The sequence below is a fragment of the Siphateles boraxobius genome, unplaced genomic scaffold, assembly GCF_051911475.1.
Source record: "Siphateles boraxobius isolate OS27281-9 unplaced genomic scaffold, OSU_SipBor_1 41, whole genome shotgun sequence".
Taxonomy (NCBI): Eukaryota; Metazoa; Chordata; class Actinopteri; order Cypriniformes; family Leuciscidae; genus Siphateles; species Siphateles boraxobius.
In genome coordinates this window covers 11080406-11095436 of record NW_027509042.1, presented here as the reverse complement: position 1 = coordinate 11095436, position 15031 = coordinate 11080406, and the positions used below count along the sequence as shown (strand labels likewise).

At 38.1% G+C, this 15031-nt stretch overlaps 1 protein-coding gene across 5 annotated transcripts in view; it reads right to left on the bottom strand.

The window, feature by feature from the left end:
* scn8ab (sodium channel, voltage gated, type VIII, alpha subunit b) overlaps window positions 1–15031 on the bottom strand; it is a 59908-nt gene that overhangs the window by 9149 nt on the left and 35728 nt on the right. For 4 of the 5 annotated variants that reach the window (XM_077198369.1, XM_077198371.1, XM_077198368.1 and 1 more), the window contains exons 15-18: window positions 12210–12327; window positions 11391–11545; window positions 9917–10090; window positions 1513–1797 (exon numbers count right to left, since the gene is read on the bottom strand). In XM_077198369.1, the coding sequence (XP_077054484.1) occupies window positions 1513–1797; window positions 9917–10090; window positions 11391–11545; window positions 12210–12327 (732 nt within the window). Of the gene's footprint in view, window positions 1–1512; window positions 1798–7136; window positions 7260–9916; window positions 10091–11390; window positions 11546–12209; window positions 12328–15031 lie in introns of all 5 variants that reach the window. The other variant, XM_077198372.1, reaches the window with a different exon arrangement.

Here is a 15031-nt window from a genome sequence, read left to right as displayed (position 1 = left end):
GGCGAGCAGGACGATTGATTATTGATGACCGCCACCTGCACGACGGACCAGTCTCGTATATCTCACGGAGGAGCGGAAGCATAAAAAGTGGAGCGACGACAGAGGGGAGGGAGAGAGGAATAGGCCTAGTTTTATGTTATGTTTTGTTTCTGTTTTGTGTGGCCAGCAGTCGTCCGTGAGGGGCTGTTGGCTCATACTTTTGTTTTTGTATTTGTTTTATTTTATTTTAGAATTGTTAAATGTTCGCCGGTTCCCGCCTCCTTCTTCCCTAAATCTTAAACCTCGTTACACTGGTGCTGAAACCCGGAAAGAAGGAGGACCACGCTGTCAAAGAGTCCTCGCTGCTGTGGGGAATCTGCGGTGCAATCGAGCATGGTGGGCAGTTTCCGTCACCATGGACGCTCGAGGCGGTGCGCTGGAATGAGTTGCCGGGGGGACGGTCCTGCTCGCTGCTGGCCGCCTGGGTGCTGGAGGGACGGCTGCTGTCCGTGAGGGAGCGGAGGAGTTGCCGCCGGTCGCCGTGGGCCGGAGCCTGCTGCCATCTGCCATGACGGAGGAGCAGGGAACGGGGGACTCCTGCCGCCTGCCCGAACACGGAGGAGCCGTCGCCGTCCACCAGGCGACGGAGGAGTGTCGAGCCGTCCACCGAGGGCTATCCAGCGCCACCGCCAGGCACCATGGAGAAGATCGCCCAGCTGGTGGAGGACCAGATCAGCGAATTGTGGGAACCGGACCAATTTTTTTCCCTCTCTCGTCTCTGTCGCTCCTCATGCTTCCGTCTCCTTTTCTCTCGCCTCGTCTGTCCATACCCCCAGGTACTGCCATCACCGCTGCCGAGAGGGAGTAGAGAGCTGTCTCGGGTGTACCCCCCGGCCTGCGATGGGGGTATGTGGTGAGCAGGACGAGGCCAAGGGCCGTGGGAGAATGGCGCCAGGCCGGTGATGTGATTACTGATGAGCGCCACCTGCGCGACGCACCGGTCTCGTATCTCTCCCGGAGGAGCGGAAGCATAAAAGGGGGAGCGACGACAGAGGAGAGAGAGAGAGAGGAACAGGCCTGGCTTTCTGTTTTGTTTGACCAGCAGTCGTCCGTGAGGGGCTGCTGGCTTATACTTTTGTTTTTGTATTTGTTTAATTTTTTTATTAAAATTGTTAAATGTTCGCCGGTTTCCGCCTCCTCCTTCCCTGAATCTTAAACCTCGTTACACTGACATTACAGTGTACAAACAACAATTTGTCCCCTTTTTAACTCCGATATGTCTCAAATTATGCTAATTCAACCTTCATACCTTCTCTTACTGATGGAATGTAAAATGCAAAAGTGAAGATTGGCCACCAGGCCACACATAGGCATGAAACCTCCAACAATATATTGGCCAGTGTTTCAGTTTCATTGTCCAACCCCTGTATTTGAGCAGTTTAAGAGATTTGTTATCCCAGAGCAAGAACTTGGATCATTGTATTCAAACAACTGACATACAAAAGATGTGAGTGGTTAAAGACAATGGCTTACCACTTGCAAGAGTGCCAGGTAACCTGCGCCTACATTATCGAAGTTGATCTTCACGTTCTTCCAGCGAACTTCTGAGTAGTTAGCAGAGATGAGAGCAAAGCATTCTGTCTTGTTGTTGACAATGTCAGGTTTAAAATACTCCTCTGAAGTGTCATTGAAGCAGTAATAGTACTTCCCAGCAAACAGGTTGACACCCATAATACTGAAGATAAGCCAGAAGATCAAACACACCAACAGCACATTCATAATGGAGGGAATGGCACCCACTAAAGCATTAACGACAACCTACAGAGGGGAAAAAAACAGATTGGGGGAAGTGGGCAATGAAGGGGAGATGGATTTCAGTGTTTGAGAGGGAGAAATTAAAAAAGAGAAGGAGAGATAAGGAAAGAGGAAGTTAGAGCAAAATTGAGCTATTCTGATGTTCAGATGTTAAACATGGAATGTGCATATCTCCAAGCTCTTTTGAAAGCAATCCAATTTTCTTCTACTACAAAGGCCTCTACACATTTAGTCAAACTCAAAAAGGTAAACTTATCTCTTTTGGAACGATATCTAGTTTTTGTTGTGTAATAACAAATAAATAGTATTACATAGGCATTTGTAGATCAGTATTATCATTGCATGTACAGTATCTCACGAAAGTGAGTACACCCCTCACATTTCAGTAAACATTTTAGTATATCTTCTCAAGGGACAATACTATAGAAATGAAATTTGGATATATTTTAGAGTAGCTGCTTGTATAGCAGTATATATTTACTGTCCTCTGAAAATAACTCAACATATAGCCATTATTGTCAAAATAGCTGGCAACAAAAGTGAGTACACCCTAAGTGATAATAGCTGTACGTCGTTTAACCATGCAGTGTCCTATTCATCATGTTCATGTTTTGTCTGCTTGACAGGACCATACAAATTGTTGTATCTTGTATTAGATCAGTTCAAATGTGTGCTTTGAGTACAATTCTATCATACTGACCACTGGATGTTCATGGCACCTCATGGCAAATAACTCTCTAAGGATTTGAGAATTAGAATTGTTGCTCTCCACAAAGTTGACCTAGGCTATAAGAAGATTGGTAACACCCTGGAATTGAGTTACATGTACAGGCCAGGGTCATACAGAGGTTTTATAAGACGGGTTCCACTTGGAACAGGCCTCGCAAGGGTCAATCGAAGAAGTTGAGTCCACGTGCTGTGCGTCAGGTGCAGAAGCTAGCTTCAAAAAACAGATTGCCAGCATTGCTTTAGAGGTTGCAGAAGCGGAATGTCAGCTGCACCTGCACCAGACACACTGCAACAAGTCGGTTTACATGTTCGTCTTCCCAGAAGGAAGCCTCTTCTGAAGCTGGCTCACAAGAAAGCACACAAACAGTTTGCTGAAGCAACCTGTCCAAGAGCATGAGTTACTGGAACCATGTCCTGTGGCCTGATGAGACTAAGATGAACTTGTTTGGCTCAGATGGTGTCCAGAATGTGTGGCGATGCCCTGGTGAGGAGTACCAAGAAAATTGTGTCTTGCCTACAGTCAAGCATTGTGGTGGTAGCATCATGGTATGGGGCTGCATGAGTGCTGCTGGTACTGGGGAGCTGAGCTTCATTGAGGGGAAACATGGATTCCAACATGTACTGTGATATTCTGAAGTAGAACATGATGCCCTCCCTTCAGAAACTGGGTGAACGGCATGATAACGACCCCAAACACATCGCCAAGATGACAACTGCCTTGCTGAGGAAGCTGAATGTGATGGAGTGGCCAAGTATGTCTCCAGACCTGAACCCTATTGAGCACCTGTGAGGGGTCCTCAAGTGGAAGGTGGAGAAGCGCCATGTGTCTAACATCCAGCAGCTCCATGATGTCATTATGGAGGAGTGGATCCCAGCAACCACCTGTGCTCTCTGGTGAACTCCATGCCTAGGAGGATTAAGGCAGTGCTAGATAACAATGGTGCTTACACAAAATATTGACACTTTGGACACCGTTTTGACATGTTTACTTAGGGTGTACTCACTTTTGTTGCCAGCTATTTTGACAATAATGGCTGTATGTTGAGTTTTTTTTCAGAGGACAATAAATATTTACTGCTATACAAGCAGCACATTGACTACACTAAAATATATCCAAGTTTAATTTCTATAGTATTGTACTGTATATACATGCAAATATAGTATCACTAATAAAAGTTTGCGAAAAGTTTAAGCCTTATACCTAAGACTTACTCAGTTTTTGACCTCTTAAAAATGAATTACTCAAAAGTCAATTTATAATTTTCTTGTTAAAGAGCATGGAGATAAATGCACAAATATATTATAAATTAATGTAGATTCTAAAGATGACAGCACTAAGATGTAAAATGGTATGGCTTGATCCCCCAAATATAAATTAATATGCTTTTTTTAAGCTATAGGTTAAAAACAACTACAAAGTTATAATTAAAATGGCAATGGTTATACACACAAAATGCAATACAACTCTTTCTGTAAGTGCTTGATTAAATGTTTTATTTAAAGTGAAATTTTATCCTTTTTTTTTCTTTTTGCAGGAGAGCAGCACTGATTTTTCTCAGTTGCATGCTGAATATCACATGCTTTGCTTATTTGCTTATCATGACTAACTTGCTACCTTATTTCCAATAAGTCAATATTGCTACCCATTCAGATGATTGGATAAAAGTATTATTATAAATGCTATACTATCTAAAGAATTCAGAATTCTACTAAATGTAAGTAATTTGAGTTTTCAAAAATATGAATGGGCAGCAATTTCATGTGTGACAATGGTGAGTCAAGTAGTAAAGAACAAGCAGAAGCAAAACAACGCTGGTATCCAGAGGACATGTGGAATTAAATTTGTAGACCATTGCCACTTTTGAATTATTATTGCTCATATGTACATAACAGCCAAACATTTTCTTTCTTTCTTGCCATACCAGTACACTGCTTAGTGTCATGAAAGAACCCAGATATTAAGAGAAAACGACCCATCCCATTTGTGGTTGAAATGTAAAGGTAGACATTGTAGAGCAGTGGTTTTAAATCCTGGTCCTGTGTCAGATGGGTCAGATAAGAGAGACATACAAAATGTTCAGAGCCCGGGACCAGGATTAAAAACCACTGTTGTAGAGGAAGACTCCCACCCTCCCAATCACCTCTTATTTATGGTACACAGAAAAGCTGAGATGTCAGCACACTGGTTTGGTGATGTCAAAATGGTCAGCCAGTAACAGTGCATGCAGGGCGTCAGTCCTAGCAACAGCCATGCCCACCCCCCATTACATTTACATAGTTAGTTAATCATATCAATGATTTTACTAACTTATTGATTAGTAGGGTTGGGTATCGTTTGAATTTTTTGTGATTCCGATTCCGTCACTGCTTATCGATTTCAATTCTTATCGATTCCCGGTTTCAATTTACAGTAAGGTAAAAACATTTAGTCAAATATTTATATCAAATATATTTATTCTGTGTCTTTTGGCAAAATGTTTTGTTGCAGCTGATTTCCATGCACAAAAATCAGCAGCCAACAAAAAATCAGCAGCCTAAAGAACAATAACAGTTTCTTATGGTTTTAATAAAAATACTACAGCAAAAACAACTAGACTAAATAATATACATTTCAAACATTATTAAAGACAAGTAAAGAGTAATAAAATGAGAACAAATAAAGCAATTAGCAAATAGCACAAATAAATACAACTGAACAAAGTTCAGGTACAGAAATTGTAATCAAATGTAAAATAACACTGCATAGTTTCCTTTTAAATAAATAAAATATAGATTAATCCTTATAAGAGGTACAAAAGTCATTCAGTCAAGATCACTGAGTGTTTTTCTTTGATTAATGTTGATGACAGTCTGGAGCAGATTTATTAGGTTGCTGTCACTTTAAGACCTCATGCAGGATCCAATATACTGTTACACATGCTATTTCTTTCATAACTGTTTACGAGTTTAGAATTTTGTGAGTATTTGTGCATTCAAGAGCAAGAAGATACGCACAAGAACTCAATTTAGTATCGAGCACTATATGAGAGGCGTCTCTCTGTGTATATGCTTTGAATGTGTGCGCAAAGAAAACCGCTTTCGCGCGAATGCCGAATTGAGTTAAATGGTTCAACTGTAAATGGTTTAAAATCACATTAGAATTTGCACAAAGCAATCGATAAGTGGGACCGAAATTTTAATTTTATTACAAATATCGGATTTCTGACCTTTAGGAATCCGATTCTAGAATCGGAATCGATTTTCGTTTTCCAAACCTATTAATTGGTGATCCTTACACAAATCAGGGTCCTCAAATTTCATAAATTTCAAATTTTCTTAAATTAGTGCAACTTGAATTTATTGTTGTTTTTCAAAGTGTATGAATGTATCAAAAGGATGCCAATGAGATGGTTATGCAATCTCAAGAGATTAGCTACGACAGAACCACGGAGGGGAACATGACTTTCTGCTTACACCTTCAAGAACATGCATTCTACATGATATGCGATGCAAAGAGATGAAACCAGATTATGAACAACTGAGTGGATACAAAGAACAGTAATTCAATACTTGAGTGACAAAAAAATCTGATTATAAATTTCTAAATTTCACTGAGTAATGAACTATTAAGAAACCATTCTACTGTCTAATTATGTTGCTTTTATTTGCATTACCTATTAGTCCTTAAAGTTTAGCTTTAAGGACTGAGAAAATTATATGACAAATAAAAACAGGTTTGCTACACAAAACTCGTGAGGAAAACTGATGGATAGAAATCCAATAAGATTAATTGGTTAATATTAACCATGCTGACTCGCTGTTAGATCAAATGATCTGGCTCATACTCTTGATATTTAACCCTAAAATATGGTCATCTGGACCTACCGGCAAAGGTCTTTGCTTAATCAGAATACATTATGAATGACACATTCTGAGAAAAAGGAAAGCTGTGTCTTTTTTTCCCCACAGTATTTGCTAATGACTGGAGTAAGGATGCAGGAATTGATGGATAAGTATTGGGTTGCAAAAAAGAGCATGGTGAAGACAGAGCATGGGAACTGGGGTTCAGGCTGGAAGACGACTTGAGCAAATGACAGAGGTACTTTGAGAGAAACAATGAACCATAAGGCATTTGGATGTTTGAAACATCACAAAAAGGCCTTTGACTAATGTTGCATGAATGGTAGCGATCTTAGCCCAATTAAAAGACAGAAAAAAATAAATTAATGGTTGTGATGAGGCAGCTTCATATAATATCCTCTCTCGTTTTTATTCTAAAAACCATAAGTTTCCCCAAAAGTTGCTATAAGATTATTTTCTATGTCAGTTGAATGGAAAAATGAATTTCATTATTCTTCCAGACATCAAACAAATCAATAAAAGGAAGCTAAATCTTCATATTTCAGCTGCATCATGACGCAATGTTGAAAAGGTTGTCCATGCGGAGAGTTTTCAAATACATGCACTTGAAAGATAGGTTTAGCCAAAACAATGTCATGTGGATTTCCAGAATCCTGATAGGTTTGCTTATTCTTCTTTAGCTGTGGTTTTGGTTTCTGCACAATGGTGGTTTTCGGCATGCAGTCGTGTTCTCACAGAGTGACTGGCATGCATAAGGCAGCCCTGGATCTTACCCTCATGCCCTCAAACCGGGACAAGGCTCTCAGGGGCCTGAGAGCCCTCAAAGTCCTCAGGGACTTTATGGGGCCCAAGTCTGAGTAGCCCAGCGCATTAGCTATAAGGCTGACTATAGACACCTATACAAAGAGAGAAAGAGGAAGGGAGGAAGAGAGTGGGCCAAAGTGTTAGAGTCAAGGAGGATGTCGGGGATAAAGAGAGAGGACCCTACTTTGACACTGAGCTGGAGAGGCAGTAAACAGATATATACATACATATAGAAGGGTTTGCTCAAGTATGTATGCATATATGTGTATTCAACAACAGAGAGAAAGAAGGAGAGAGATTCAGGTTAAACATGGGGTTAACCAGTCATAGGTACTGTTGGGCGACCCAAATGTTTGCACTTTTGATCTTATTGTGCGATTCATTTTTGATATCGTAGGCAGACGAAGCTTGAAAAGCAGCTTACAGCAAACCTGGAAGGAAACTTGTGGTTGAGAAACACAAAAAACAGAGGTGAAGGGACACATATAGAGAAGAGGTGTGCACAAACTTAGAAGCACATTCACTGTACTTTGTACACACAAAATACACACAATACGTACAAACACCAACCGTGTACTGTACAGACGAGACCATTTGAGAGTCATTAGGGTAATAGGGCAGTTTGGGAGAGTAAGGAGGCAAAGAGAGAGGAACTCCTGTAAAAGAACAAGAGAGTCCTAACAGAGACCTTACCCTGGACCCTCAATTCCTGGCCCTCTTATGCCCCTTCAGGCCCTCTGTGTCCATCAGCACTATAGAGAGACAAGGTTACAGCACCTGTCAGGGACAATAACTAGCAACTGGAAACACTTGCGTTTAGGACTTTCATCCACATAGAACACAAATTTGGCCCTGCCAAATTGCTGCATACCAAAACAGGCTATGTATGTAAACATGGGCAGTCATGTTGATGTCTTTAAGGTTTTGATGTCAAAACAATATCGGCCATTTCCAAATGACCAATTTTTGCAGTCTTATTTACAAAAATATGGCTCGTATATCTACTGTATGTAGTAATGATTAATTACTACATAAAAACATTTATTAATTAAAATTAATTAATAATTCCATGAATTTTGGTTGATTTTCTGGTTTTTGAACCTGGATTTCACACTAAATTTAGTCACTTGAATTTTTTGACATGGAAAAGCAAAATGAATCAGTCATATTAAATGGTGGTATTTTCAAATGTGGTTTCAACTAACTTATTTATAATAGATATAAAATTATACATTTAAAATGTAAAACATTCCTCTGTTTACATTTTTCAAGATTGCAATTTGCAAGTAGACGAATTCAGGCTCAATTTGTTCATATACCTAACATTTACATTGAGTAGTTTTTTGCTGACTCAAGGAAATAATAATACATCATAATATATCTGGAAATTAAATAAAAGAAGATAACAATGTTACTAATAACAATGTTTCCATAACATTTTTCAGTACATAAATACCAAGACTTAGTGACTTCTTTAACAGGGTATTCTAGATGGTGCGTCATGTCAAAAAAAGTGCCCGACGCAGATACGTTGGATGGGTTTATTATAAGCGAGACTCTCGCATTCGCTCTATACAGAGTGTTAGCTACTCATTTGCTTACTCTCATGACACATAGCAAAACAGCTAAAAGTATTCTTAATATGTCGCACCTTTTATTGAAAGAAGCCTACATTTACCTGTTGAGACATGCCTTCACAAGCAACCATAAGAGCTGTGATTGTGATGTTTTAGTTGAGGGAGGCACGACACGCGAAAGGGCCATTTGCAAAATATGCTGTATTTTAATAATTCCTCTATGGTGCCACCCCTATTAGTGTCTTTAACAAAAGCATAGAATATCGATTAATGAGCTCTGATAGTTACAGTAGGTCTACATAACTACTGTCTTTAACAGTTTTCGTAAAAAATGTATTTCCCTATGGAGAAAATGAAATACTATGAAAATAGTTTCAGTTATGACTTTTTTCCCCCTAATTTAGTCTATTTAGTTTTTTATTAAATACAATGTGATTTTCGTTGATCGAGATCTGGCAGCAACTGCACATTTTTCCGCTTGGGCTAGCGATTAGCGGACAGCTGTCCCTGCACAAGAAATCCCCCATATTTGAGCAAACCAATGAGAAAGCGGGACAATGATGATGATACATAACAACAGAGTGTAGGCACCAAAGTTGTTGTTGATCTGCTAACCCGAAACCCTCCGTAACTGGCAGATTTGAAGAAAATTACCGTCGTTTGGCAAATAAATAAAGGACAGTTAAATATATATTACCAAGATTTTATCATGTAAGCTTTATGGTACACCTCAAACAAGGGAATTTGTTCATTTGGGAATAGTGTTAATACTAATTAGTGAGTCCACCAATGGCTTGGGTATGAAGAGCATTCGCAGCTTATATGGACCGCACGCCCCTATCAAGACTGTCAAGACATGGACACTGTTGGAAACGTATAATAAACAGATTTGTGGTAAGTGGCGCAGCACCCAAGCATTTTAAATCAAATCTAATTTTAAGATAATGACCACTGACCTCAAAGCAGACCACAAGGACCCAAAGGTCCAGAAATGGAAAACAAATCGCCCAAATGACTAACAATGCACCATGAAATAATCAAAACCACTATATACATCTGCAGAATAATCCATCTGTACTGTGTGAAAATTAAGTTAATTGTGAGAGCATGACATGATGAGGCACTGCAAGGGATAATGGCTGTGATTTATGGACATACTATAAGTTACTTACATCCACAATGAAGAAGTCCAGCCAGCACCATGCATTGGTGAAGTATTTGACGAACCCATAGGCCACCCATTTTAGCAACATTTCGAGGATGAAGATGTATGTGAAGACTCTGTCTGCATATTCTAGGATGATCTGGATGGTTTTCCTCTGTTCAATGTATACATCCTCAAACGCCTTGGAAAAAAACAGAGAAAAGGATTTATTTCGATATCAGCTTTTAATTAGGCCATAATTTTATTTCATTTTCACTTTTTGCAATATTAATTCACATTTTTTTAATTTTTGTTAATAAAATGATGCATGTTTGTCAAAAATAATTGTTTTGTTTGATGAATTGATAAAGATTTATCATCTGCAAATTTCCCACAATCACTTTCAGTGCCTGACATCACCAAACTGTGGCACTGCAGCCCCACTTACTTAAGCTCACACTTTCACTTCAGTGGGAGTTTGGCTATGGTCCCTAACAGCAGCTGTGAGAGAGGCGGCAGCATCTTCTGCATGTGGGGCCTTTTTCCACAGCATTTGGCTATGGTCCCTAACAGCAGACATGAGATACTGCAGCCCCAAGACAGACTGCTGAGGTGCAGGGGCCGGTTCAGCGCAATATAGTGATAGCCATTAGCAACTTACATAGATCATATAGCACACAGCATGCTATGCAGCCTCAATCACATTACAATCTACCTGCACTTCTAGCGCATTAGTTTTGCACATATACATTGTGCAAGGATGAGAAATCTACCCATATATCTTCCATCTCAGAGAATCTTTATCTCAGCTTTTGTAAATCTATATCACTGACTTTCAAAAATGCCCAAAGCAGTTATGAATTGGCAAATGTCTGAGGTCTCCACTGCTTGTTAGACTGAATTAAATTACTTATAAGTTATCTGTAATATGCATCAAAGTTATTTAAATCACTTTCAACGAATAAGGTACAAAATAAGGCCTGGGACTTTTAAGAGTTAAGATTGTTTTAAGAGTTTCAATATATATTTTTTTAATTCTTTTTAAACAATGGTAAGTAAAAAAAGGAGGTTAACCTTCAGAAAATGTTGACCTCAGAAGGTCAAACTAAACATTAAATTAATTGTTACCCTGTTATAAAAAACATCGAAATACAACTTAAACCCTTATTTGTTTTATTTAGTAATTTTAAAGAAACATACATTTCATAAACATAAAAAATAATAAAAGTAAAAAAAGAGAGCGTTGCTTTAGTTATTTATTTCTGGGTTTTTTTAAAACATAGGGTGTGTGCTTCAAACACTTTACAAAAATGATTGGAACACCAAAGTGTACACATGCATCTGTGGAAATGATTTACATCTTCAATCATCACATCACAAATTTACATCAATTTACAGATGATTTACATCTTTGCACTTATGAGAGAATAGTAGCAAATAATATCAGTTTCAACATTTAAATAATAATTGAATAGTGTGTGTGCATGTGTGTGTGACCTCACCAGAGCTCCAGAGCTGAGAAGAATCATAAAAATGATGAGCGTTTCAAACCAGTTGTGTTCAACAATGAGGTAGCAAGTTTTCCTCAGAAACCACCAGTACTTCCCCCAGCCCTCCGTAATAGGCACATCACAACATTTGTACCGTGCCACACAGGCTGAAAAACATATTACATATATGCTGAATACACATTTACATCATATTGACACTCACAGTGCTTGCTTTATTGTCTAAGGGTAAAACTAATTTACTACAATGGTGTATATATATATATATTTATTAGGGTTGCACAGATTTTTTGGGCCGATACCGATTTTAACAAACAACTATTGGCCGAATCCAATACCGATATTTGTCACTTGATCTCTTATTTGAACTTTTGTCATTAAAATAGATGTTTTGATCATGTTTTAAAATAGAAAAGTTCAAAAACGCACGCATTAAAGTATACTAGCTAGTATATTGCTGCATCATCAAAACATTTCTATAGAACATGGATTTGATCCATTTAACATTCAACAGGGCAACATAAAAACAACAACAAAGATTCAAGGGAATAAGGTAATTTATAGTAAATATAAAATATTTTAATTTATAGTGTTAATATTACTTAGCGAGTCCACAAATGGCTTGGGTATGCAGATCATTCACAGCTTATACAGTATATACTGGTATGTATTACATGATCATGAATTTTTTCTTATTATTTTGTAATTCATTCACCTATTTCTTCAACTGACAGCCCTAAAAACTCATACATAAAGTAATTCACAAAGTCAGATGCATATTAACTTTCAAACAAACACACATATATTTCTCACCATCAGTCCAGCAGGCCTCTGGGTCCAAGTACTCCTCGACGACCTCCACTACAGCCATTTCCTCTTCATCAGGCTTGATGTCAATAGTACTTCCCTCGGAAGAGCTGGTGTCATCCAGCTAAAGGGAAAAAACACATATAAAAATAGATTTTGTTTATTTTGATTAATTCTTCGACTTCTATTTTATCAATTTATTTTAACAAGAGTTTTTTCAGAAGGTCACAAACCTTCATGTGTGTGTGTGTGTGTGTGTGTGTGTGTGTGTGTGTGTGTGTGTGTGTGTGTGTGTGTGTGTGTGTGTGTGTGTGTGTGTGTGTGTGTGTGTGTGTGTGTGTGTGTGTGTGTGTGTGTGTGTGTGTGTGTGTGTTTGTGTGTGTGTGTGTGTGTGTGTGTGTGATCCTGACTAATCCAGCACTCCAATCAATGCTTTCTGTACTGAAAAACTTCTCCTGTGTTAGTCCACAGAAATCCCTGAATGCAAGATGCAATATAATTTGATACCAGCACCTGAGTTACGATGGCTCAATAATCTTTCCCACTAGTAAGTTATAAACTGAAGCCAGATGTGTCCTAGAGCTAACCTTCACTGTTCTTCTGGGTGTCTAGCTTAATTAGCATTCACTCTACCCAAGACACAATTAACCTTCACTCAACACTAACTAAATTAACAAGGTTAAAAACTATCATCTACATATGCAAATCAGACAGTGATGAATGATTTTTTGCTGTATTTTATGCAAATCAGGTGTTGTCAATTGATTTACTTTTTGTTGCATATTATGGTACAGCACAGTTGTATTTACGTCTATCTTACAACAGAAAATAATAATGTTGAGAAAAAAGGAGCAACATATCCTAGTTATAGTTAATATCTTAATAAAAATATTATATAATAAATATTATATAATATAAATTGTTATAATTTAGGTGTTCATATATTATATTATATTATATTATATTATTAAAAGGAAGAAAATTATATGTGGCATATAACTCCATGTGCGGAGTCATCATATTCTCTGCAAGTACCTACAGTATCATAATTTAATAAGAATGCAAACACAGGCACATGCATATACCCATACAATCACATTCCTAAGCCTAGTGTAAGAGCTTGACCCTGATCACAGCAGGCCAAGATGACACAGCTGTTTTATAAAACTGTTTTAAAAATGTTAATACACATACACACACCGGCAGTCGGAAGCATCAAAGGGATAAAATAACCCTTCCACACCACCACTGCAGTCCTCCCTGACCCAGCCTGGCCAATCAGAACTGAAGACCCACCCAGCACTGCTCTGACTGGCTAACAAAAGTGATCTACTGTAATGCCACTGGCTAGATGTTCAGCACATGTAGTTCAGCAGTATTGGATCTGTTACGTCTAAACTGGGTCAAGGTGACCCAGTCTTTGCACAGAGACCAGGACAATGACAGGAGAGTCAGTATAAATGTATGTACTACACATGTTGAACTACATTTGATTTTGGATGACAAGTTGACTGCTGACATTTTTTTTTGGTTCAATGCTAATACATACATAGAACAGAAAACTATTAAATACCTTTTAGGGGCTAGCTATGCTCTTTGTTTTGAGGGGTATACAACAGCTTTAATAACCTAATTTTATTGAAACTTACACACACATTCACGTGTTACAGCACACACACACACACAAAGGAAAAACATTACATCATCTGGTGGACTGCATCTATTCTTTGGCTGAGTGGCTCAGCACTCAGCAGAAGCAGCAAGGCAATAAATCACAGGAATAGCACTACTCAACATTCTTATACTGCCTGCAAAGCCTTAATCCACCCATACTGCTGTAATCTGCAGCCCGTAATCAACTACTGAGACTGACTTCATCTACACACACGGTCATAATCTGATCACAATTCCTTTAATCAAAGTTTCTCATCATTTGATTAATTAAATACATGGAAGCATAATGCATTTAGTTCCCAAAGTATCAAATACAAAATAAAAATGACTAGTTTGCTTTACAATTCAATGCAGTCCTAATAATCTATATTTATTTGAGAAGTCATCCTCTACTGAATCAAGGAGCCTCCTTTTGTCATTTTATTAATAAATAAGTCATCTTTAATCAAAAAGCCCAACTATATGGAAATATATAAAGTGATGCGACTGAATGTTACACAATCATTTTGTACTAGGAAGAGAAAGTCTGACTCTTCCAGCATACACAAGCCAACTCTTTCTGAAGTAAAATGATGCAAAAACCAACATGGACTCAAAATGATGATCCTTGTGAATTCTGTACTGTAAGCAGCAGTAGTAAGCCATTTTCAATTCCTCAAAGAATTCAGTATGGGCTACATAACATTTTCCACTGCTTTTCCTCACCCTAATAAATGTTTTTTTACAATAACCTCAGCACCTGCTTTAGTTTTAAAATATGAAGTCATCAGAACAGAATTATTTTCTTTTTTCTATTTGTTAAACAATTATATTTACATCTAAATAATACAGCTTTATTCTGAGATTATAGAATTAATATTAATAAGAGTTTCCCCTACAGTGAATGAAAAATAACTAATAAATGTATGTATTTTAGTAAAAATTTGTCTCTATAAAGATCCAGTATGGAATTAAAAGTAGCATTAAAATATGTTAGCTCTGCCACTAGTATCAGAGGTGCTTTTGATGCTGCTTTGGTGTTGTAAATTTTTTTTGCTATTGCCATTACAACCATTCATTATTCACTTCAACCTGTGCAATACCAAAGACCGAACATATAGCAAATAGATATATCTTGCACGTCCGAAATAGCTTTCAAGAGGCAAATATAATAA